The sequence below is a fragment of the Cetorhinus maximus genome, chromosome 5, assembly GCF_964194155.1.
Source record: "Cetorhinus maximus chromosome 5, sCetMax3.hap1.1, whole genome shotgun sequence".
NCBI lineage: Eukaryota > Metazoa > Chordata > Chondrichthyes > Lamniformes > Cetorhinidae > Cetorhinus > Cetorhinus maximus.
Genome location: NC_135883.1, coordinates 140,741,839 through 140,767,353, shown reverse-complemented (window position 1 = coordinate 140,767,353; position 25,515 = coordinate 140,741,839). Strand labels below are relative to the sequence as shown.

The 25,515-nt window shown below is 41.4% G+C and overlaps 2 protein-coding genes across 6 annotated transcripts in view; both read right to left on the bottom strand.

Moving 5' to 3' along the window:
• ccdc162 (coiled-coil domain containing 162) overlaps nt 1–7,321 on the bottom strand; it is a 271,702-nt gene extending 264,381 nt beyond the window's left edge. Inside the window, exons 1-3 of the mRNA XM_078542866.1 lie at nt 7,202–7,321; nt 2,940–3,086; nt 1,997–2,069 (exon numbers count right to left, since the gene is read on the bottom strand). Of these exons, the coding sequence (XP_078398992.1) occupies nt 1,997–2,069; nt 2,940–3,086; nt 7,202–7,221 (240 nt within the window). The 5' untranslated portion in view covers nt 7,222–7,321. The remainder of the gene's footprint in view (nt 1–1,996; nt 2,070–2,939; nt 3,087–7,201) is intronic.
• Nucleotides 7,322–11,155: 3,834 nt separating this feature from the next.
• The window catches only part of cep57l1 (centrosomal protein 57, like 1), a 64,369-nt gene continuing 50,009 nt past the window's right edge, over nt 11,156–25,515 (bottom strand). For all 5 annotated transcript variants that reach the window (XM_078542560.1, XM_078542559.1, XM_078542562.1 and 2 more), the window contains 3 exons: nt 22,606–22,871; nt 16,156–16,300; nt 11,156–11,764 (listed from right to left, as the gene is read on the bottom strand). In XM_078542560.1, the coding sequence (XP_078398686.1) occupies nt 11,528–11,764; nt 16,156–16,300; nt 22,606–22,871 (648 nt within the window). In that variant the 3' untranslated portion in view covers nt 11,156–11,527. The remainder of the gene's footprint in view (nt 11,765–16,155; nt 16,301–22,605; nt 22,872–25,515) is intronic.

The window sequence follows — 25,515 nt, the reverse complement described above, 5'->3', positions numbered from 1 at the left end:
GGACCTTTTCCAGATTCCTGTCCTTGTCCTTTGACTAGACTGTCATCTTGGGTCCTTCCCTGTTCCAATCCCTGGTTTTGGGAACTTTCCTCTTTCTTCTGTTCTTTGGGGAAACCTGCTTCCTGTGCAGTCCTCTCTCCTGTCCTGCTTCTGCTGGCTACTGTTTCCAACTTTAGTTTGGGACTTGCTATCAGTCTCTCTTATGCTGCTTCTGCTGGCAAATCCTTTCAACCATGGAGCCCACTGACCAACTGCACTCAAACTGAACTGAAACTACTTTTCTGTCTCTGTGGGGCCTCCTGTTGCTAGGCAACAGCACAATTTTTTTCGACATTGTGTTTGTTTTACCTTCCCTCCAAGCAATGTAAAACCTTTATTAAAATGCAGGCATCTTTTAAAGTGAAACTAAAACTCACCTTCCCCTTTTCTTAATATAAAAATACAGAAACACAAATCAAACTTAACTTAAAGCTATACCTTATTCCTAACACAGCCACATACAGATGCAACTTACTTAAACTTTCTATTTCCTAACAGATGCATAGATGTGCATAGATCTTTGAAGGTGGCAAGACATATTGAGAGGATGGTTTATAAAACAAATGGGATCTTGGTCTCCATATAGAGAATCATTGCATACTAAAGCAGGGAAGTTATATTGAACCTTTATAAAGCTCTGGCTGGGCCTCAACTAGAGTATTGCATCCACTTCTGGCCACCACACTTCTGGAAGGATATGAGGGTCCATGAGAGGGCGCAGAGGAGATTTACCAGGATGGGGATGGGAAATTTTAACTACAAGGTTAGGCTGAAGAGGCTGTGGTTGTTCTGCTTGAAGCAAAGGAGATTGAGAGGAGATTTGATAGAGGTGTACAAGATTATAATAGGTTGGGATAAGATAGACAAGGAAAAGCTGTTCCCATTAGCTCATGGTACAAGGGCTAAGCGGACACAGATTTAAGGTTTCGAGCAAAAGATGCAGGGGGGGAATGAGAGGGAAAACTTTTTTTATGCAGTGAGTGGTAATGACCTATGGAACTCGCTGCCCACAAGGATGGAGGAGGCAGGGAGATTAATGATTTCAAAAGGAAATTAGATGGGCACTGACTGGATTGCTCCATAGAGAGTCAGCATAGACTCGATGGGCCGAATGGCTTCTATCTGTACCGTAAATGATTCAATGACTATGCATTCAGTTAAAAAAATCTGGTGCTGAAAATGCGCATGGCTGTGATCCTTTTTTTTTATTCATTCACAGGATGTGGGCTTCACTGGCTGGGCCAGCATTTATTGCCCATCCCTAGTTGCCCTTGAGAAGGTGGTGGTGAGCTGCCTTCTTGAACTGCTGCAGTCCATGTGGTGTAGATACACCCGCAGTGCTGTTAGGGAGGGAATTCCAGGATGTTGACCCAGTGACAGTGAAGGAACTGGGTGTTGGGTTCTGGTGTTGGGATCTGTGCGGCAGGAACTTCTATCATGGGATGGGGTCAGGAGGGAAATCAGGGGAGACCAAATTTAAATATCCCTGCTGTGTGTCCTTGCCATTGGTAACCTTTGCTTATTTATGGACACAGTGGAAGTTGGCCAAGCATTCAATTATTCCCGAAATGTCTTGCCCCGTGATCCTGGCACGTGTTTCGGGTACACATCACAGCATTGTTTACCCTCAGCTAGTGAGGTCTGTTAATTTTAAGAGATAGAAAAGTTATTCCAGAATGCTTTAAGGAACATGAAGACTGGAACTGAATGGTAATGGGGATACTGGGAGTCAGGGCACCTGCATGTGCAAAAGGGCTGAGTCCAGAAGAGGGGGTTTGTGGGCAGAAATACATGCAAGGTTGCAGCCAGGCACTTTGAAAATGGCCAGTGACAGTTTGGGCACCATTTTCTTGGGCCTGCTTCCCACAAAAGGCTGCTACACGCTGCTTCCTCCAATCCCAGCAACATCCAATAATGTCGTGCTATATTCACTTTTTTAACATTTCTGATATTTTACCTGTAAACCTTTCTTCAAGAGCAGTTCACGTTCCTTTTTGAAATAGGAAATGTCCTTCGGTATGCAAACAGAGCTGAAAAATAATGGAAGCACATTAAAGTAAAAGTAGAAATGATATCACATTATGAGATGCAAAGGACATTAGTAAGTGTTTAATATCAATTGGTTATCTTTGCTGTTTACTGTATTTAAAAATATATAACTATTGTTCAGTTCCTTCCTTCAGATTTACAGTGAGTTCCATCTAATAATAGCCCAGAAGTCTGTTAACTCCTGCAGAATATTGTACAGTTTCAACATTAGAATGTATTTTCACTGAAGCTACCAGTTTCAGACCATGCAATAGCTGTAGTTCAGGTTCCACCCAGGAAGAGGTCTGTTTAAGTTGCCTGTCTCCTGCCTGGCTAGAACTTTAACTAGTTTGTTCAGGGGAGCATCCTGCAGTTGCTTGATACATGCTGAGTTCTGACCACCAAAAGTTAGAACATTAAATATTTAGATGTAAGAAAAGGTAATGGCCAGTTACATTTACAACCATACTAGGCTTGACAATGCATTTACATTCCATGCAGTGTCAAATTAACCAAAATAATATGACACTATCACTATCATTCCACTTTGCTTCAGAGTCAAGTTTAACTCTAACTTGAGATTTATGCTTCCAATTTACCATTGGTCAAAAGTTGAAATCATTTTGCAATGATGCTAAACTTGTGGTGTAAATGTGCCCTTAGCATTGCACAAATGACTAGATATCTACGCCACATCCTATCACTTCACGGTGTAATGCTTCCAGGCATTTACAACTTCAACATGGCTTTTTGCTTCCTTTACAATAGCATACAAGTAGTGTTTTATTGTACATTTCTTAAAAAATAGATGTATTACATATCTTTAAATATAACAAAAGAACACTGGGCCAATGTTTATTGCTAAATGTTACCTGAAAGATTGTGTAGGCGCACCCTGTAATATTCCATTTTCTTCAATCTCTTGCTTCAGTTCCGCCAGCTCTCCAGCCAGCTCATTTTCCATTGCCTGGATTCTTGCAGTAGCAGAAACTTTGTACGTTTCACCCATTGCTCCACAGCTATTTATCAGCAGAAGACAAATGTGCCGTCAAATAAGTGTTAGAATATATTTTGATTGAGTTACTAATATTTTCTTTTCATTACTAAGCACCAATTGCTTCACTCATCATTCACGTGTTTAACCTGAAATATCAGGCATTTATCAAGAACTCAAAATATGCACTAAATGTGATGCAAAACCATAGCATATTCATTAGAGATAAACATGCCAATAAGTTTTGTTTTTGAATATTGATTAGGATCTGGTCCAGAAATCTGATGATGTGAATCAAAGTTAACGTGTCCTTCCATAAACTGGTAGAAGGTTGTCCTAAACCAACAGGCACTGAGTGATCCAACACCACTATACCCCCAAGCCATTCATGGATCAGCTGGAACTCCAGACTCAATGATGGAGGACCATCAGGCTCCAAAGAAATAAGGAGGCCCCCATCTCAAACTGTTGAAATAAAATGGGTCATAATTTGCTGTTTAAATAGTGGTGCGGTTGATGGCACTCCCTGTTATTTATGCGCAACTATGTTAGTGGAAAGATTATTGATGAAACAGCTGAAGATGGTTGGGCCTAGGGCACTACGCTGAAGAGCTCCTGCAACAATGTCCAGGGGCTGAGATGATTTGCTTCCAATAAGCACAACCATCTTCCTTTGTGCTAGTTATGATTCCAACTCAAGAAGAGATTTTCCCCCGGATACCCATTGACTTGGTGGGGCTCCTTGTTGGCACACTCGGTCAAATGCTGCCTTGACGACAAGGGCAGCCACTCTCACTTCATATCTGGAATTCAGCTCTCCTGCTCATGTTTTGACTAAGCCTGTTTGGAGCCAAGTAGCCCTGCAGGAACTTAAATGAACATTAGTGAACAGGTTATTGTTGAGTCAGTGCCACTTGATGGCACTATCACTTTGCTGATGATTGAAAGTAGACTAATGGGGCGGGAGGGTGGGTGTCGGTGCTTGGCAAGATTGAATTTGTCCTGCTATTTATGAACAGGGCATACATAGACAATTTTCCACATTGTCAGGTAGACGGCAGTGTTGTTGCTGTACTGGCTGGGGGTGCAGGATTCTGATGGGCTTTAAAGGGTAGATGTTGAGAGGATGTTTCCTCTCATGGAGGAATCTAGAACTAGGGGACACAGTTTAAAAATAAGGAGTCTCCCATTTAAGATGGAGATGAGGAGGGATTTCTTCTTCTTTCTTCTTAGGCTTTGGAATTTTCTTCTCAGAGAGCTGTGGAGATTGGATCATTGAATATATTCAAGGCTGAATTAGACAGATTTTTGATCTACAAGGGAGTCAAGAGTTAATGATGGACAGGCAGGAGAGTGGAGTTAAGGTTGCAATCGGATCTTCCATGATCTTATTGAATGGTGGAGCAGCTCGATGGGCCAAATGGCCTACTCTTGCCCCTATTTCTTATGATCTTATGATCAGCTAGTTCTAGAGCACAAGCCTTTGGTAATGAATGTTTTCAGGTCTCATAGCCTTTGCAGTATCAGTGCACCCAGCTGTTTCTTGATATCACATGACGTGAATCAAAGTGACTAAAGACTGGCATCTGTAAAGCTGGAGGTCATCAGGAGGAGGCCAAGATCGATCATCCACTTGGCACTTCTGGTTGAAGATGCTTCATCTTTGTCTTTTGCACTGATGTGCTGGACTTCCTCCGCCATTGAGGATGGGGATATTTATGGAACCTTCTCCTCCAGTTAGTTGTGTAATTGTCCACCACCATTCATGACTGGATGTGGCAGGGCGGTAGCATTTTAATTTGATCCGTTGTTTGTTGACTCACTTTGCTCAGTGCTTAGCATGCTGCTTCCATGGTTTTGCATGCATGTAGTCCTGTGTTGTGGCTTCATCAGGTTGGCGCCTCACATGAATGCCTGGTACTACTCCTAGCATGCCCTCCTGCTCTCTTCATTGAACCAGCATTGGTCCCTTGGCTTAATGGTAATGGAATAGTTTTTTTTTATTCATTCATGGGATGTGGGATTCGCTGGCTAGGCCAGCATTTATTGCCCATCCCTAATTGCCTTGAGAAGGTGGTGGTGAGCTTGAACCATTGTAGGTACACCCACAGTCCTGTTAAGGAGTGAGTTCCAGGATTTTGACCCAGTGGCAATGAAAGAACGGCGATATATTTCCAAATCAGGATGGCGAGCAGCTTGGAGGGGAACTTCCAGGTGGTGATGTTCCCATGTATCTGCTGCCCTTGTCCTTCTAGATGGTAGTGGTCGTGGATTTGGAAGGTGCTGTCGAAGGGATATGCAGGGCAATCAGATTCCAGATTATGATGGAATATTATTCTGCTGCAGCTGATGGCCCATTGTTCATCATGGATGCCTAGTTTTGAACTGCTATATCTGCTCTGAATCTATCCCATTTAGTACAGTGGTGGTGCCAAACAGCACAATGAACAGTATCCTCAGTGTGAAGACAAGGTCTGTGCAGTGGTCACTTCTCCTAATGGGCAGATAAGTAGATAGATGAGGGCAGGTCAGGTAGGTCTTTCCCACTTGCTGGTTCTTTCACCACCTGCCACAGGCCCAGTCTTGCAGATACATCCTTCAGGTGGCCAGCTTAGTCAGTGGTGGTACTGAGCTACTCTTGGTGATCGTGCTACCCTCAGTGCTTCTTCCAAGTGATGTTCAGCATGGAGGAGCATTGATTCACCTGCTGAGGGAGAGCAGTAATCTCATCCTAAAAATGGCACCTCTGAAAGTGCAGCACTCCCTTGGTACTGCACTAAAGTGCTGGATTTTGTGCTCCCCTGCTGGCATGTTTGAAAGTTTACAGGAGGCGGGGGAGGCAACTGATGGCCCGTCCACCCCTGAAACTATTGGGCCCCTTAAGTAGTCAATTAATGGCCACTTGAGGCTTCATCCCACCCCTGCTGGAATTTCCTCTGTGGCGGGGTTGAGGCCCAATGCCATGTGGAAAGCCCAGCAGCTTTAGCTCTGCGGACTGGAGTCAGGCCAGGTGCCCCCACCCCAACCCCCAGGACATCACCCCCTTTAACCTTGCCCCTGGCACTAGAACACAGCTCCCCACTTATCCCCCAACCCCACCACTCACTCCCTCATCCCCACTCACTGCAACCTCCAACCAACCTATCCGTTCAGTCTCGTCAGCATCAGGAACTACTTGTAGGCCCAGCAGTGGGTCGCGGTACTCGGACGAATCAGACTCAAAACGTTAACTCTGTTTCTCTCTCCACAGACGCTGTCAGACCTGCTGAGTTTTTCCAGCGTTTTCTGTTTTTATTTCAGATTTCCAGCATCTGCAGTATTTTGCTTTTACCTTTCTACACTGCGGCTTGCCATGTTCATGTGAGCTCTGTTGTCATGATATGTAATTAAAGGCTTTAAGGCAGTAACCATTTTACACAGCATATGGATTCAGAGGCAAGAGAGCTGGCACTGAGCCAAGGCTGGCAGGAAGGTATAAAGAGTTGGGCACATGTCCTTAAATCATTCATAAAAAGCTCAACAATATTTTGCAAATAGGTACATAAAGTTCTAATGTAAGCCTAAACTAGCTGCTCAAAGCACTGGAGTGGGATTTGAACCCAGAATCCAGAGGTTCAGAGGCAAGTGTTGCCACTGAGTCAAGGGTGTCATCTTGAACGGGATGGGAACATTTCTGTACCTCCCTATCCAAAATATAACCGATTAAGCGCTGCACAGCAACGAGAGGGAAAAGGGTAAACCAGGTACTTCCGTAATGGAACTTGAAACACTGAAATCCTCAAAACCTTTTTATTCTAATTGTTTTAAAAAGCAATTAGACGGCTTCATGCATGTAAACAGTTAAAATCGGTGGTTCAAATGACCAGGCGAAGTCAGCAACCTCCAATTTTTTGTTTGTTTTTTAAGCCCCACAGTCTACCTGTAGAACAAGAGTGGGTCCGAGTTCCTGCAAAACAAATGAAGCAAAACAGTTTCAAAAACCAAAACTTAATATTGAAGTTTAAGATGAAAAAGCCTTTACTGAACAGTAACGTGGGATTGGCTTTTTTCCACACCAATAACGCGGCTGCAAAGCAGCATTTTCATTTGTTTTACTTTATCAGGAGATATCCACAAGCGTTTCTAAAACATTTCTCAAACCTGGACGAACGCTGAATCATCCCGGTGTGAAAATTCAAGCAGCAAAATCTGGCCAGAGAGTGTCAGTCACCCGCAGAGGGACAGGGTGAGCGCGGAATCACCAGGGACAACAATGTCAACATTCATAATCTTCCCTCTCACTTTACGCGTTCGGAACATTCATTTCTAAACCATTTCTTTGCAATATCTAATTATCTTTTAACGCCCTTGCAACGCCTATATGTTTATTATGGACTTCACCCCCCGCCCCCTGCTCAGTGCTCAAACTCGCCCATTTGTAACTATAGATACGCTACACAAGCCAGGGAAGGCGATTTCCGGCGTGGGTTCGTGGCTACTGTTAACTGCAGATGGATCCATCAGAGACATAAGTAGCCTCCATTCAAATTATTATTTTTTTTATTAATTAGGTATTAACAATGGCTGGTTTTAGATTCCAAAAGTTCAGATGAAAATCAACCGTGCAACAAAAAGAAAATAGAAGCGCTGCTATTTCAGATTTCCAGCATCCTCAATGCCTTTGCTTTACTGGGAGCACTGCTACATTGGTTGGGTGAAAATGTAATAATTTACGTGATCCATCTCCCTTTTTCCTTCACGAAACTTCCTAGCACTGTAACCCTGTTCCAGGCAGACAGGAGATCAAAAGCAAAAAACCGCGGATGCTGGAAGATCCGAGACCTCAGTCCGTGCTGTGTTTAACCGCTTGTTCAACACCAGTACTAGATGACTAGAAATTTTGGGAAATTGGAAGCCGTTGTCCACCGTTCGGCCACAAACTCTGCTCCATAGCTACCAACTCTATCCCTTTTCCTGTTCACGGTCTGAGGCCCAACCAGACTGTTGACACACTCCACTCCTTTTAATATATATCAAAAGCATGGATGCTGGAAATCTGAAATAAAAACAGAAAATGCTGGAATACTCAGCAGGTCTGGCAGCATCTGTGGGGAGAGAAACGGGGTTAAAGTTTCGAGTCCAATGTGACTTCTTCGAAATAATTCTTTTATCAATCCACTCCTATTTAACACTGAGCTGAGCTACTGATTCCATCTCCTCACCATCGCCAAGACCACTTACTTTCACCTCTGTAACATTGCCTGCGTGAAACCCTTTTCCAATTTTTGCTACTTCCACTCTTGACCATTCCACTGCTCTCCTGGGTGATTGTCCATCTACCACCCTGCATAAACTTGAGCTCATCTAAAGCTCTGGGGTCAGTATCTTAATATGCACCAAGTCCCTTTCACCCATCAACCCTGTGCTTGCTGACTTACATTGACGAGTAACACCTTGATTTTAAAATTACCTTTATTTTCAAATCCTTCCATGGCCTCGTTCCACTTTCCCTGTAACCTTCCTCTAGTTACCACCTGCCTTAATTTTAATAACAGGTCTCTTATGCAGCATCTTATTAATCGTCTTCTGACAAACCATAACACACCCACCAAATCCCCTGGTGTGTTCTCTAATTTCTTGAAAAACTTCCAGTTTTGGTGAATTTTAAGAGTGCAGGTTTTTGTGAGGAAGCTTAAGTTATTTTACCCTGAAAATTAATTACATCTATCACTACAATTACAGATATTTAACTATCAATTAGTTGTTTTGAGAGAATATCTTGGCTCTGAATCTGCTGTTGTCAGTATATTTTTAGTGGCTGAGATAATTTTGTCATGGTTCCTGGATTTCAGTAGGGCAAGGATCCAAAATGACATTCTATCTAATTATAAAGCGAGGTCATCAACTTTCAGAAATTTGGACGGTCATGAAATGGTATGGATGTTTATGGTAGACAGGTCATAGAAGCCTGCTGGAAGGGGCCCCAAGACTCTGTAATGTTATCCAAGGTCCAGAGGATGAACACCTTCCGAATACCTGCCTTCTAGGTGTTTTACCTGCATGTTTATTATGTAAATAGGGAGATGGTTACTTGTAGTCAAGAGTCAGAGTTATGTTACTATGTTGAAGTGAGAGCTGTGCTAGCTTGTGTGGCAGTCCGTAGGGGAAAGAAGGACTCTCCGCTTGATATGTGAGCACAGCAGGGTCCAAGGTAACCGTTATCTTTGCAGTCACTCAACGTGGTGTCCAAAATGCTTAAACGTGGAAGTCCGACCAGAACACCTACAGCAGTGTATTTTTTGTTGCCCCTGCAGCAGTTCTTCATGAAGTATGTGTGGGCATAGTATAATGTGTATAATATTGAATTCTGCTTTGTAATAAGGATATTTCTCAAAGAATTTCATTTTTATCTGAGTTAAAGAACAAATCATCTGCACACAACTGAGATTTGCATACCTTCAGATTGCATGCAAATAATGGGCTTTGCACCAAAGTTTATGCAAAGTAATAACACATAGGGAAAATCTTGTATTTAAATAACTGCTTGACTAGCTTCTAAAATATTTACACTTTTGATCCAATTACATGTTGTGTGGTTTTATTGACAGCAATGTCTTACATTGTGTTTTGGAGAGGATGTGGTCTCACTCAGACCTGTTAAGTCTGATGCATAAAAGTGATGACTGATTTGGTGTTTCAACATTTTCGTGTGTCTGGTTCTTTAAATATCAACACATTTTCATCAAAGTATTACCATGATCTGCAGCACATTAAATTACTGACTAGGGTATGAAATCTATTTTCCTCTAGGTACTTCCTGTGATTAGGAGATTAGAGAGGCAACCATATCCAAGCTTTCAATAATGCTGTTCTTGAGGCAACTGAAGCCTTGCAGTAAACTATTTTCTCTCTTCCCTATTGGACAGCTCAAGAACCCAATTGAAGGAGGGTGAGGTCAATGAAGAGAACTGAACCTGGATTCCACTACTTCAACTGAGATTTTTCTTGCCACACTTTAGCACATCAACTGATTAGATGAAAACAAGAAGGCATCTGAGAACTTACTCCATTCTCCACTGGCAATCCAAAGTGTAATTTTAAGCAGAGCTTTTGAACTAGTTTCATCTGAGAGCAGCAGCATCCTATTTTAAGCATCGAGGGTGCGTGAAATTTAGTAGATGGAGCCAGTGAGTGATGAGCAAGCTAAAGTATGGACTTTCCCCCAGGATAAATTGAGTGTGTTTGGTGGGAAGGAGAAAAGCAGTCTGAAAGCAATAACTATGATAAATGTAGGATATAAAATAAAAGAGCTAATCTTTTTCAACCTCGTTTGGAGTGCTTTTCAGGTCCTCGGGACATCTCTAAGCACTTCATTGCAGATTAATTAACTTCGAAATATCATTACTGTTGTTTTGTAGCAACTGTTAATTTGAGTTCAGCCAAGTCCCACAAAAAAACTAAATAAATAATCGGTACATCTGTTTTGGTGTTGATTGAGGAATGAATGTCAGTCAATGCACTTTGTTTTTCAAATAATGCCATGGATTTGTTATATCCACCTGAATAAGTAGATGGGTAATAAAAACAGAAAATGCTGAAAAAACTCAGCAGGTCTGACACCATTTGTGGAGAGATAAACAGAGTCAATGTTTCGATACTACTCTTCCAATATTACTCTTCTTTGGAACTGGCAAGTAGATGGAGCCTTGGTTTAACATTTCATCCAAAAGACAGCATCTTAGACATTAAGTGGAAACTGAACCCGGGACCTTCTGATACAACAGCGCTGTCATTAAGCCTCTGAGTTGTGCTAAATGTTCCACCCACTTAATATGAGAGAGCAGGGAATCTAGCATAGATGTGTATCCCTTTCCCCTCTCTAGATTAGCTAATTAAATATACTGACAGTAAACATATACATATATCTGTAAATATGGCCTGAAGACTTAGATAACCGGTTATAAGCAGCATTCTATAGTCCACTGTTCTTTGAGTTCAATCTTATTAGTAGCAAATTTAACAGCATCATAGACCACACGCTTTTTCTTCAAGGCTGTGCCTATCGAAAAAATTATTTGCAGTAGCTCATGGTAACAAAATGAAAAATAGAAAATAGGCAGATAAGGGACACAGCAGATCCTCAAGAGTTTTTATTAATTTATATACACAAGTTATACATGGACAAAGCATTGAAGATGGTCAGCAACCTATTTCCAACAAGAATATTGCTACAGATAGGTTGCACCAAATGCATACTGTAAATCATTTTAATAGAGTAAACATTTGAGAATGTAAAAAACACTTACATTTCAAGTACATTACCCCCATATGATTATCTGCAATATTTCAAGTCCATTTCAAAGCAACAAGAATCAGGTCAAAAAACACAGTAAAAAGTGTACAGATTCATAAAGCTACTCTGTGGTAATCTATTAATTACATATATCAGAATCGAATTTACAGACATTGTCTTCTGAACCACAGTAATCACTGCTCCCATGTGATGTCATTTTGCCTGAGGGTCAGCTGCAGTTTCTGTGCATTCCTGAGCAGCTGAAGGCTCTCCTTTCCTTTCTGGCCAGGAGCAGAAGTTGTTTTGACTGAAAATTCTGTTCCCCTGGGGGTAACTGGCACTTCCTTCATTTCATCTAAAGCTTTTGCTCGCTTCTTAGTGTCAGCCATCTCCCTCGTCAGTTTTTTTGCTTTCACCTTCAATTTCTCAACCTAAAACAATAAAAATCATTGCCAAAGTAATTTCACTTTAATTTTCCTTTTTACACGCGTAGACATTTTATCAGAGACATTTACTACCAGTGTGGAAGTCTGATTAATACTAATTTAAAAATTGACACAAGATTAGTGACAAACATCTTGAAGACTGCATTTCACAGAGTTTAAATACAAAGGAAAGCACACTTATGCAGCATACTTTTAATTGCTGCAAATTGGATTTGGCCTTGTAGTGATTTAAAATGTGCAATGTTACTGAAGCCAAATTAGGCCCAGTTCTGGTTTCCATGTTGGATAGTCTCAGAACTAACTTCACATCTGCTGCCAAATCTGCTAACCAAATGGTAGGGCACGACATACACAGTAAATGGTAGGGCACTGAGGAATGTGGAGGAACAAAGGGATCTGGGAGTTCAGATACATAATTCCCTGAAAGTGGCGTCACAGGTAGACAAGGTTGTAAAGAAAGCTTTTGGCATACTGGCCTTCATAAATCAAAGTATTGAGTATAGGAGTTGGGATGTTATGGTGAGGTTGTATAAGACATTGGTGAGGCCAACTTTGGAGTATTGTGTGCAGTTCTGGTCGCCTAACTACAGGAAGGATATCAGTAAGATTGAGAGAGTGCAGAGAAGATTTACTAAGATGTTGCCAGGTCTTAAGGAGTTGAGTTACAGGGAAAGATTAAACAGGTTAGGACTTTATTCCTTGGAGCGTAGAAGAATGAGGGGAGATTTGATAGAAGTTTACAAAATTGTGAGGGGCATAGACAGAGTAAATGCGAGTAGGCTCTTTCCACTTAGATTAGGAGAAATAAATACGAGAGGACATGGCTTTAGGGTGAAAGGGGAAAGGTTTAGTGGGAACATTAGGGGGAACTTCTTCACTCAGAGAGTGGTGAGAGTGTGGAACGAGCTACCATCTGACGTGCTAAATACGGGCTCACTCTTAAGTTTTAAGAATAAATTAGATAGATACATGGATGGGAGAGGTCTGGAGGGTTATGGACTAGGTGCAGGTCAATGGGACTAGCGGAATAATATTTTGGCACAGACTAGAAGGGCCGAATGGCCTGTTTTCTGTGCTGTCGTGTTCTATGGTTCTATGCTGCAACCAATGTAACTTTCTTTTTCAGGATGTGGGCATCGCTGGCAAGGCTGACAATTATTGTCCATCCCTAGTCACTGAGAAGTTGATGGCCAACCATCTTTTGGAACCACTGCAGTTTTGATAAAATGGAGTGACTTGCACCATCGCTTCAAAGCGCAGTTAGGAGTCAACCCTTTTGGTGTGGGACTGGAGTCGCATAGTCTGGACAGGATAAGGAGGGCAGGTTTCCTTCCCAAAGAAAGATCATTAGTGAATCAATTGCATTTTTATAACAATGCAAAAAAATTTAAGGTCATTTTGATTACAGCTTTTTATTTTCAGATTTTTAAAACTGAAATCAAGTTCTCAGACCACCATGGTGGGATTTGAACTGGGGCTCTCCAGATTTTAAAAATATAACTTTTCTCGTGCCTACATTTCAACGAGCAAGAATTAAGCAAGATTTACCACTCTTACAAATCACAAGACCAAACAATTTCTCAGGTAAGATTATTTTTACTTTTTCAGTGAAGGTTTCCAGCTACCACACCAGTCAGTCCATCTCAACATCCATCATTGTTTCTCCTCCATTTGTCTTTTGAGGGGTAGGGAAACCAAAATAGTCAAGGCATTTCCAAAGAACCCAAATGGGTCATATGGCTGGTTTTCATTATGTCTTATGCTTTACGAGTAGAAAATAAGGCAAGTCTTAACAACTTTCTACTTCTGTAATAATATTTGCTCAGAGGTAGTACATTAGCCTAAGTCAGAAGATTGCAGGTTCAAGCTCCATTGCAGGGACTTCAGCACATAAAGTAGGTTGATGTTTCAATGCAGAATAGAGGGGGTGCTGTACAGTTTTTTTTTATTCATTCATGGAATGTTGGTGTCACCCCTAATTGCCCTTGAGAAGGTGGTGGTGAGCTGCCATCTTGAACCACTGCAGTCCCTGTGGTGTAGGTACACCCGCAGTGCTGTTAGGAAGGGAGTTCCAGGATTTTGACACAGCGACAGTGAAGGAACGGCAATATATTTCCAAATCAGGATGATGAGTGGCTTGGAGAGGAACTTACAGGTGGCGATGTTCCCATGTGTCTGCTGCCCTTGTCCTTCTAGATGGTAGTAGTCGTGGGTTTGAAAGGTGCTGTCTAAGGAGCCTTGCAGTGCATTTTGTAGATGGTACACACTGCTGCCACTGTACGTCGGTGGTGGAGGGAGTGAATGTTTGTAGATTTTGTGCCAATCAAGCGGGCTGTTTTGTCCTGGATGGTGCCAAGCTTCTCGAGTGTTGTTGGAGCTGCACTCATCCAGGCAAGTGGAGAGCATTCCATTACACTCCTGACTTATGCCTTGTAGATGGTGGACAGGCTTCGGGGAGTCAGGATTACTTGCCCCAGGATTCTTAGCCTTTCAGTTGAGATTTTAAGACAAGGCTCCAACTGCCTGCAGAGATGGGCATAAGATCCAGTGGCACGATTTGAATGCTGTCCTGGCCTACATTTATTTCTTAACCAATAACATTAACAAAGATTATCTATTTGTTTGTCTCATTGTACTTTCTGGGACCCTTGCTGTACACCAATAGGCTGCAGGTGTGACTACATTCTTCACTGGCTATGAGGCCCTTTGGAATGTTAAATGTGAAAAATGTAATATAAATGCAATCTCTCTTTATTCGCTTACATCATTTACTAGGGATATTTCTCTAACCTCTTTTCCAGAAGCATGAACAAAATCAGGTTCTAATGTCGATTACAGTGTTACCCTACCTTACAGGTTTCTAAAAATCTGACTACCTCCTTGCCCTGCAACAAATTTGATGGATATGATATTTTAACATCAACCTCCTTACCACAGAAAAAGTGAATAAATGGAAACTAAACCATAATGGTATTTTGCTTTTGAAGTTTTGATTAAATCAATGCTCTTCATTTGCCCTCTAGGTGTCACACTATCATCATGGTTACAATGGATTACTCAAAGCTACTTCTACCAAAGCAAGTTTTTACTTTTTTAAAAAAAAGTAAAAGCGCTTTGGGACATATTACTACATTAAAGGTGCTATATAAATGCAAGTGGTTTTTATTAAAGTTCCATCATAAACAGAAATTTTATTCGTATTTACATAAATTTGGGCTGGCTCCAATAGAAAACATAAAGCTCAAGTGGAACCAAAAGTATAATACTTTTCAAAATGGTAAGTACTGAATGCTGTCAGCAGCTTCAGGCTAAATATGAGGATGATACTTGCAAAGTAACTGTGAACTAACTGAATAGTTCAAGTAGACCAATGTTAGTCTGTGAAAGAGCACCGGAAGTGGTAATCTCTGGTCCAACAATTATTGGATTCTGTATTTTCAGCTGCAGAAAACAGCTACAGACATTCCTTAATATATGTTGGGATTTAGAAAGGATTTTTTTAAGGTAGAGCCAAACTTTTCCCATTGTTGGGAGAGTTTAGAACAAGGGGGCTATACCTTAAAATCAGAACCAGGTCTTTCAGGAGAGAAGTTAGAAAACACTTATTCATGTAAAGGGTGGTAGAAGTGTGCAACTCTAACCCACCAAAAGTAGTAGATGCCGGTTCAATTAATAATTTTTAATTTGAGATCAATTTTTGCTTGCCAAGGTTATAAGGATATGAAATCAAGGCAAGCCAAGGAGATTGAATTTTTTTTTATTAGTTGGAGGTGTGGGGGGTCATTTTTGTTTCATTTCCCAAAGTTAATTAACAAATGAAAAGGCTTTTCAATTGTTGATTGATGGGACATTTGAACCAAATCAGCATGATTCGCTTTGAGATATGGTGTGATCCAGTTTTTGAAAATCAATAGCACATTTTAGCCCATCAGAACATACTACCGTCATGGGCACTAAACCAATTCAGACAAATGTTTGTGGAGGGAAGGGCAATTTCCCCCACTTTATTGTTGCGTATGAAATGCAAAATTTCTAAATATATATTAGTGACATGTATATCAGGAATCTCTTGTTCAGGTTAAATTTCTGTAATTATACACATCATGCATTCATTAAAATGGACCATTATTGCTGGTCTCAGCTGCTGCTGGAGGGGGAAGAACTGAAAAAAAGCTCCACAGAAGTTACCCTTGGTAATTTTTACAAATTAAATAGCTATATTGGCATGATTTCAACATTGTAATCTGAGGGTTTCAAATAACATCCTAAAGCCCAGGTGGTTGTAACGTAACAGGGTTCCGAGCTACTCAATGAGATCATTGTCTGCATGTCAATCGAGAATATGGAGAATTCTTTTTTATTAATCAGACACTTACATTGTCCTGGTGTTTCTTGAGTTTAGAAATCTGATCCCCTTTTTTCTCCATCCGTTTTACGAGACAGTCAAGTTCACGTTCTAAATCTTCACGGACATCAGTATTTTTAGTACCTTGTATTTGTTTTAGCAGGTCTTGATGCTCACTGGGAAATTAGAATTTGGCAACATTTACATAACTGAAGTTACTTGCAAAAAACAATCATCTACACGACTTAAATCTCCACCACCACATCACCTATCTTCATCTCCCCTTTTCCAAGCTTCCAAAACTTGTCTTCCCACTTTCCCTAGTTAAGAAAGAATATTATGAAAATGCATTTATATAGCACCTATAATCTAGTGAAACATCCCAAGATGCTTCACAGGAGCATTATCAAACAAAATTTGACACTGAACCAAATAAGGAGATATTAGGACAGGTGTCAATTGCTTTGGAGAACAGAGTTTGTGGCAGGGATTGAAGACAATAGCTTCTGTCTTCTCAATATATAAGTGGAGGAAAGTTCTGCTCATCCAGTACTGGATGTCAAATAAACATTGTGCCAAATCAGAGCAGTGGCAGAATCAAGAGGTGTTGCTGAGGTAGGATTGGATGTTAAAAACATTCACATGGAATCTGACATGTTTTTCAATGGTCTTGCTGAGTTGCTGCATGTAGATGAGAATAGAAGCTCTTACACTTAGAAGCAAAGGTCTTAAATTGTTCTTGGTAAGCAGGTTGTAGTTCACTTTTTGCTGGGGAGCAATAGAGAATGATTGATATTTATGGCCATAACATAACCCTTTATAGAAGGGACCTGGGTGTCTATTATTGCTTGCCCACAGACAATAAATTCATTCCATCCTTCAAATGGATGTTGTTTACACTTTTTTATTCATTCATGGAATGCAAGCGTCGCTGCTTAGACCAGCATTTATTGCCCATCCATAATTGCCCTTGAAAAGATGATGGTGAGCCGCCGTTTGAACTGCTGCAGTATAAGTATAGGTACACCCACGGTGCTGTTGGGAAGGAAGATCCAGGATTTTGACCGTGACAGTGCTGAAACAGTGATACGTTTCCAATTCAGGATGGTGTGTGGCTTGGAGGGGAACTTGAAGGTGGTGGTGTTCCCATACATCTGCTGCCCTTGTCCTTCTAGGTGGTAGAGGGCACGGGTTTGGAAGGTGCAGTCAAAGGAGCCTTGGTGAGTTGCTGCAGTGCATCTTGTAGACGGTACACACTGGTGGAGCGAGTGAATGTTTGTGGAAGGAGTGCCAATGAAGTGGGCTGCTTTGTCCTGGATGTGTCCAGCTTCTTGAGTGTTGTTGAAGCTACACTCATCCAAGCAAGTGGAAAGTATTCCATCACAATCCTGACTTGTACCTTGTGTTACAGACAGGAGTGCAGTCAGTTCAAACAGCACTGTTTTCCTCTTACCACCCGTCCATAAACAGAAAGCATTTTGAATTAGGTTGCTTTTTGACTAAGTGGTGGTGTATTTTCCCTATCCCTCTGTTTTTGAGAGATACAATTTTACTACTAATCCCACAGCAAACTTGAGTTAGATTTAACACAGAAGGTTAGCTTGTTTTACACATTCAAAACCCATGGAAAGGAGTGTTCGCAACTTCCCACTTAGGATTCACACAGTAAAGGGAGGGGTAGAGAAAAGGAGGTTCACAGTACAAAGACCACAGAAAAACTAAATATCGGTTCATGTGAGTTCCAGAGTCCCAAAGTCAATGTCCAATGAGGAATTCCTTCACGTACGTAATCGATGGTTGGTTGGAGACCAGTGTAGTAAGGTTTGCTTTTCAGGTGGCGTTGATGTCACAAGATTGCTATGGACACGAGGGCGAGGTGAACTGAATTATTATTAATGCTCCCCTCTTCTGCCTGTGATAGCAGTAGTTTTAATTTCTAATTTGATTTCATAGAATCACAGAATTTTAACAGCATAAGAGGAGGTAATTCAGCCCATCACGTCTGCACCGGCTCTCCAAATCAGCGTTATGACCTAGCGCTATTGCCCTGCATTTTCCCCATACCCCTGCATATTGTCTATTCAAATAATCATCTAATGCCCTCTTGAATGCCTCAATTGAACCTGCCTCCACCACACTTCCAGGCAGTGCATTCCAGACCCGAACCACTCGTTGTGTGAAAAAGTTTTTTCTCACGTCACATTTGCTTCTTTTGCAAATCATTTAAAATCTGTGCCCTCTCGTTCCTGATCCTTTTACGAGCGGGAACAGCTTCTCCCTATCTACTCTGTCCAGCCCCCTCATGATTTTGAACATCTCTATCAAATGTCCTCCTAGCTTTCTTCTCTCCAAGGAGAACAGTCCCAACCTCTCCAATCTATCCTCATGGCTGAAGTTTCTCATCCCTGGAACCATTCTTGTAAACCTCTTCTGCACTCTCTCTAGTGTGTTCACATCCTTCCTATAATGCGGCATGCAGAAGTGTAAACAACACTCCAGCTGTGGTCTAATGAGTGTCTTATATAAATTCAGCATAACCTCCTTGCTCTGGTACTCTATGCCCCTATTAATAAAGCCCAGGATGCTATATGCTTTATTAACTGCTCTCTCCACATGCCCTGCCACCTTCAATGGTCTATGCACACATACACCCAGGACTTTCTGCTCCTGCATCCCCTTATTTTATATTGTTCTTCCTACTAAAATGCATCACCACACACTTCTCCGCATTGTACTTCATCTGCCACCTATTTGCCCACTCCACCATCTTGGCTATGCCCTTTTGAAATTTACAACACTCCTCAAGCTTTGTATCATCTGCAAACTTTGAAATTATCCCCTGCACACCAAGATCTAGATCATTAATATATATCAGGAAAAGCAAGGGTCCCAATACTGACCCCTGGGGAACCTCACTAAAACCTTCCTCCAGCCTGAAAAATATCCATTGACAATTACTCTCTGCATTTTACTTTTCAGCCAATTTTATATCCACGTTGCTATTGTTTATTCCATGAGCAACAACTTGTTTCACAAGTCTGTCATGTGGCACTATATCAAATTCGTATCCTTTCCTATGTTGAAATGGGTCATGATGTGTTTCCTAAGCCCCGGTTTATGAAGTCCAGTGTTAAAAATAACCCCACAGCAAATTCTTTAGGGTGAAACAAAACTATGATTTATTAACACATTCAAAACCTGAGGAATAGATCATGGCACACATTCACACTCAAGCATACGAGGTAGAAAGGCAAATAAAGAAAGGGAAAGAAGTTACAAATCGTGAGTTATTTTTAAAGAAATCAAAAGGTATTAATTCATGTGAATAGACTCCAGTAAGTCCATGTCCAGTGAAGGTTCTTTCAGGTGGCTTTGTCTGGCAGAATTCATGGTCTTTGTCCGAGGAACTCGGTTGCAGGTTGAGGCAATTGAAGATGCAGCAATGTATTGTCTTCTGGGAATTGGTTCACTTTGTAGGCGAAATACAGTGTTCCTTCTGGAGATCAAGACTTTGAGGGAGATGAGGGTCAGAGGCAGGCTGCTAGCTTGGAGTCCGGTTTTCTCTTGAGGTTAAACCACAACTGATGACAAAATCCAAAAGCTGTATAATTTAAGCAATTCAAACAGCCCAAGTCTTGCTCACGTGACAGGGTGATTTCCGGTCGAGCCATTCAGCTAATGATGTACTCTATCCATTGTATTTTGAGCAGATAACCGTGGAACCATTAGCACAATGTCGGAGATGAGGAGTCACAATAGCCCTGCCTTTGTCCAGAGCTGTCTGATGCAGACTACTAGTCCTTTGTGTTGGCTTGACTGGAATGTTCATACAATGCAAGGGGTGTTACATTCCAGGAGTTTGATGAGTTAGCCTTTGGCCATTTTTACAAACAGAATTTAACCAAGAAAATATGGAAGGAAACAAATTTTTAAGATTTTTTCTTCACGCCTTCTCGACATGACACACCTGCACCTTTGGGAGAAAAACTGAATTCTATTTCATCTTTTTTTAAAAAACATGTTCAAGGAGAAGAGAAAAAGGTAAGGAGGTATACATTCATTCTCTCAATCACTCCAGAAAAAAAAAACACACATCTATCAGGGAGAAATGTCAGTTCCCTGCTGCATTCTCAGGGTTTACACACAGAACAGGGTGTCAGCCAATGTGAGTAATTGCTTTTGTCAGTTAAAAGGCTGCAAGATCCAACTGTAGGGCATGGGGCATCTCCAGCTACTTTGGAGTCCAGCATGTGCTGCTTTCCTGCCTGACCTGGGCTAGCTGGTTGGGACTCAGCTGGTGGGGCTTTTGATTTATTGCTGGGGATTCTCCCACATTCACGTCATGGATTGCCAACGGGATACCCCTCCAGCGAATCTTTGTGAATTCCTTTAAGTTTCCCGAGCAGGGTGGCCATATCCTCCCACTGCTCTTGGGTCAGGGGTGCTGATTGGGCATTTGAGATTTTGAGGTCTGCCAGCCTGGCAAACGGGGGTTCAACTGGGGAAGCTTGCTGTCCCTCCTTCTCACTTGACCCCTCCTGGCTAAGCCTCGGATGTGTCCACCCTCTGGCAGACACTCATCGGCCGACTGGGCTCTGGGTTCAATTTGGTTCTAACTGCACTTGAACTCCCCTTGTGGTTACTGTCTTTCCCTGACTTGTTACCTTGGGGAGGAGTTGGTTCCCAATCTGTCCCATTTTGTTTGGGACACTACTCACTATAAGGGATCCAACGTGCGCATTGACCAGTGAAGGTTGGCTTGCGATAGACCGTGGTAGAGAACCCAATGGCAGACTTTTACAGTTCCACATGATATAAAATTGGCCTTATTGGCATCCTTGTAAATAGGGCCCAAGCTATTTGCTCACCATGCAAGCTTGATGCTGAAACAGGGTGCATCAAAGCCATCCTGCTACCCTGATCACATCACTTCACACTGTATATCGCACAAACTCATGAACGGGCCCAATGCCATCACTTTCAACCCTAAAAAGTGCCCAGTCTACCTCAGATTACCCTGGAAGGGCAAGGTATCTCAAAAGTTTGAGCAACAGGTAAAGCTAGCTGTTTCATGCAGCGACTATCCAGTAGCAACATGAGTGCAGAAGCAACATGGTATTTGCCACTAATAGGATACTGCCGACAAGCCAAAAAGACATTCTGCCTATAACACAAATGAATATTGTGGTGTATGAATTCAGTGCCAGTGTGATGCAGACTGGCAGATCATATCAAACAGAATGACTCTTTCGCTGTTCGCAACAGGCAAGGTATGGACTGTACCCAACCAAGCCCATGCTTGCAAAACTCAAAACACAGTGTCCAATGTTAGATGTGATTCCATGACTGGACAACATTTGCTAAATAATCCTCAGTGTGCTAAGAATTACACTGACAACCAATTTAAGATTATCAGTTGGGCTTGCAGTGCTGTGCCCAAACCATTTCCACATCCTGGTTTCCTAAACTTAGGTCATCCCTCTCTAATGTGCTAATACTATCATTAACTAACTAACTAACAGAGCCACCCCTCTGCCTTTTCCTCACTTCCTGTCCTTCCTAAATATCCTGTACCCTTCAATATTCAGGTCCCAATCCAAGTCCTCCTGCAGCAATGTCTCCTTAATGGCTATCAAATGGTAAATATTTATTTCTATGTGCTGGAAGCTACATATATTAATACACAGGGCCTTTTCATGTACGCACATTCCACCGGTTTCAGTTAAGCAAAATAAGTGACATCTATTCACTGGTTCATTCCCCAGGCAATGTCTTAACCAGAGTCAAGTTGCCTGCTCTAAATTTCAAACAATGCTTACCAGTTAACTGTCAGTCACCATCACTGGTGCATTCTCCATGGCAACGCCTCTACCAATCAGAGTCCGCTTGCCAACCAATCAGCACTCTCTCTCATACGGTATAAATATGTTGCTTCCCCTGACATTGGTATATTCTTGCGATTTGCAAGACAAAAAGCTTCGACAAAAAATCTTTTTTTCTGCAATACTCAAGTTCCGTACTGCCAAACGACTCAGAGTGGTGTTTGTTTAAAAAAAAGACCAAGCCGTAACCGCGCTAAAAAAGTGAAGCATCCCTATTCAGTCAAATTCCATTATTTACAAGCCCCGCTAAAACATGAACACACTATTAGATTCTTGGTAAGCAAGGCGGTGAAAGGTTATCAGCGTTAGGTGGGATGCAGATTTCAGGTTACTATCAGATCAGCAGGCTCGAGGGGCTGAATGGCCTACTCCTGCTCCTTGTTTCAACATTAGAAGAGAGAAGATACAGACAGTTTAAATTCAATTACTGTATGGAGAAGATAATGAACGTAGGGAACAGATTGTCCAGGAGGCAATGAAGACAAATAGTGTTGAAACAATTTAAGGTAGAAATGGATAGTTTTATTCCCTCAGTTGTGTACTTTGCTCGGTAACTTGCTGAACCAACCAATGGACTAGAATTAGATTTCCATACTTACAAGCTCATTTGGCCCAGCTCATCCTGCAATGCTAAGAGGATCTCCGAGAGCCCCTCAGTTGGTGAAGAGGAGGAGGAATAGCACGATACAAGACGTAGATCCTCATTCTTCACTTTGCCATTGTCATAAGTTGTTTTTCGTGAATTCTTAAGAGTCCTTTGCACAGGGAGCTTTTGTCTTCCATCAGACATCATTGTGTTATAATGCTTCATCAGATGGAAAACATTCTGTACATTTGCTGTGACAGAATGACTGGAACTAATGGACTTGAACACAAAACAGCACAATTTAAGGATGGATTAAAAAAATAGCACATTCCTTCACACCAAGAACTCAATAAATTTAGCTTTCATGGAACTGAATATGTTTTAATAAGCTGCTCAAAATATTGAGGATATTCAATTAAAGACTCCAAATGCAGAACGGCTTTAATGTTCACATGGGACACTCCTGCTGCATGCTGTAGTTTTAGATAGCAGAATATGATCAATTTAGTTATCAAATAAACATTGGCAAAATTATTTGATTACATAATCTTAATAGAAGGAAAACAAAAGGATACCAGTGGAATACAGCAGCACCAATGTAATGTGCAATAATGAGGGAACATAGGGTTGATCACTGCATCCCCGAGCATCCACTGTGGAAGACAGTCGTTGACCACTAACCAAATCTCCTAATGACGGAGCACAGAATCTTAAAGTTTCTTACTTTCCTCCTTCACATATTTTTACAAGAGGAAAGAACCTGCGCACCAGCCCCTAAGGCTCCTCCATGATCACTCTATTAATTGCCTGCTAGGGAATGTACAAAATCCAATTGTGGTTATGTGCTTCCTTGTGGGTAAGCAATTACCATTACATCTGCATTTGACATGCATAAATAGAAAATCCATTCCAGTACATAAAAACTGATGAATTAGGAGCAGGAGTAGGCCATTCTGCCCCTCGGGCCTGCTCGGCCATTTGATAAGATCATGGCTGATCAGATTGGGGCCTCAACTCCACTTTCCTGTCTACATCCTAGACCCTTTGACTCCCTTGTCAGTCAAAAATCTAACTCGGCCTTAAAAATATTTAATGACCCTGCCTCCACTGCTCTCTGTAGAAGAGAATTCCACAGACTAACAGAGCTCTGAAGAAGGTTCATACAGACTCGAAATGCAGGACTGGCAGCATCTGTTTCTCTCTCCACAAATGCTGCCAGACCTGCTGAGTTTTTCCAGCATTTTCTGATTTTTTTTCAGATTTCCAGAGATGGTCTCAGAAATGCCCTACAACTGTAGCAAAACTTCCCTACTTTTATATTCCATTCCTCTTGCAATAAACAACATCATTCCATTTGCTTTCCTAATTACTTGCTGTACCTGCATACTACTTTTCTATGATTCATGTACAAGACACCCAGGTCCCTCTGTACCTCAGTGTTCTGCAATCTCTCTTCATTTAAATAATATTCTGCTTTTCAATTCTTCTTTCCCACAGAATACTCCATCTGCCAAATATTTGCTCATTCACTTAACCTGTCTATATCCCTTTGCAGATTCCAGACTCTTCACAACTTACTTTCCTATCTATCTTTGTGTCATCAGCAAATTTAGCAACCATACAATCAGTCCCTTCATCCTAGTCAGTTATATAGGCTATAAATAGTTGAGGCCCCAGCACTGATCCCTGTAACACTCCACTAGTTAGAGCTTGCCAACCTGAGAATGACCTATTTATCCTACTCTCTGCTTCCCATTAGCTAGCCAACCCTCTCTATATGATAATATGTTACTCCCTACACCGCGAGCTCTTACTTTGTGTAGTAACCTTTGATGTGGTGCCTTATCAAGCGCCTTTTGGAAATCCAAGTACACCACACCTACAGGTTCCCTTTTATCCTCATTACTTGTTACTTCCTCAAAGAACTCGATAAATGAGTCAAACAGGATATCCTTTTCACAAAATCATGTTGACTCTGCCTGACTGCACTGAGAATTTCTAAGTGCCCTTAATAATAGATTCTAGTAATTTCCCCATGACAGATGTTAGGCTAACTGGCCTGTAGTTTCCTGCTTTCTGTCTCTCTCCTTTCTTGAGTAGAGGGGTCACATTTGCTATATTCCAATCCGATGGGACCTTTCTAGAATCTAGTGCATCAATGCATCTACTATATCTGCAACTACTTCTTTTAAGAGCCTAGGATGCAGTCCATCAGGACCTGGGGACTTGTCAGCTTTTAGTTCTAATAATTTTCTCAATATCCTTTTTCCTGGTGACTGTAATTGTTTTAAATTCCTCCCTCCCTTTCACCTTCTGATTTTCAAGTATTTCTGGGGTGTTATTTGTATCTTCTACAGTGAAGACAGACTCAAAATATCTGTCCAACACTTCCGCCATTTCCTTATTTCCCATTATTAATTTCCCAGTCTCACTTTAGAGAACCAATTCTCACTTTAGTTACTCTTTTCCTTTTTAAATACCTGTAGAAACTCCTACTAGCAGTTTTATATTTCTAGCTAGCTTTCTCTCGTACTCCAATTTCTTCCTCATTACATTTTTACTCATTCTTTGCTGATTTTTTAAATTCAGTCCAATCTTCTGACCTGCCACTAATCTTCACAGAATTGTACACTTTTTCTTTCAATTTGATACCATCTTTAACTTCCTTAGTTAGCCACAAGTGATGCATCCTTCTCCTACAGTCTTATTTCTCACTGAAATTTACATTTGCCAAGTGTTATAAAGTAACTCCTTAAATGTCTACCACTGCATCCCAACTGAACTATCCCTTAATCTAATTTCCCAGTTAACTTTAGCCAGCTCTATCGTCATACCCTTTTATTTGGAAATAATAGGCTGAAAAATAATTTTGCACAACTTGGTGCAGTATCATATCTCTCTTAACATCATCACCCTCCCAAGA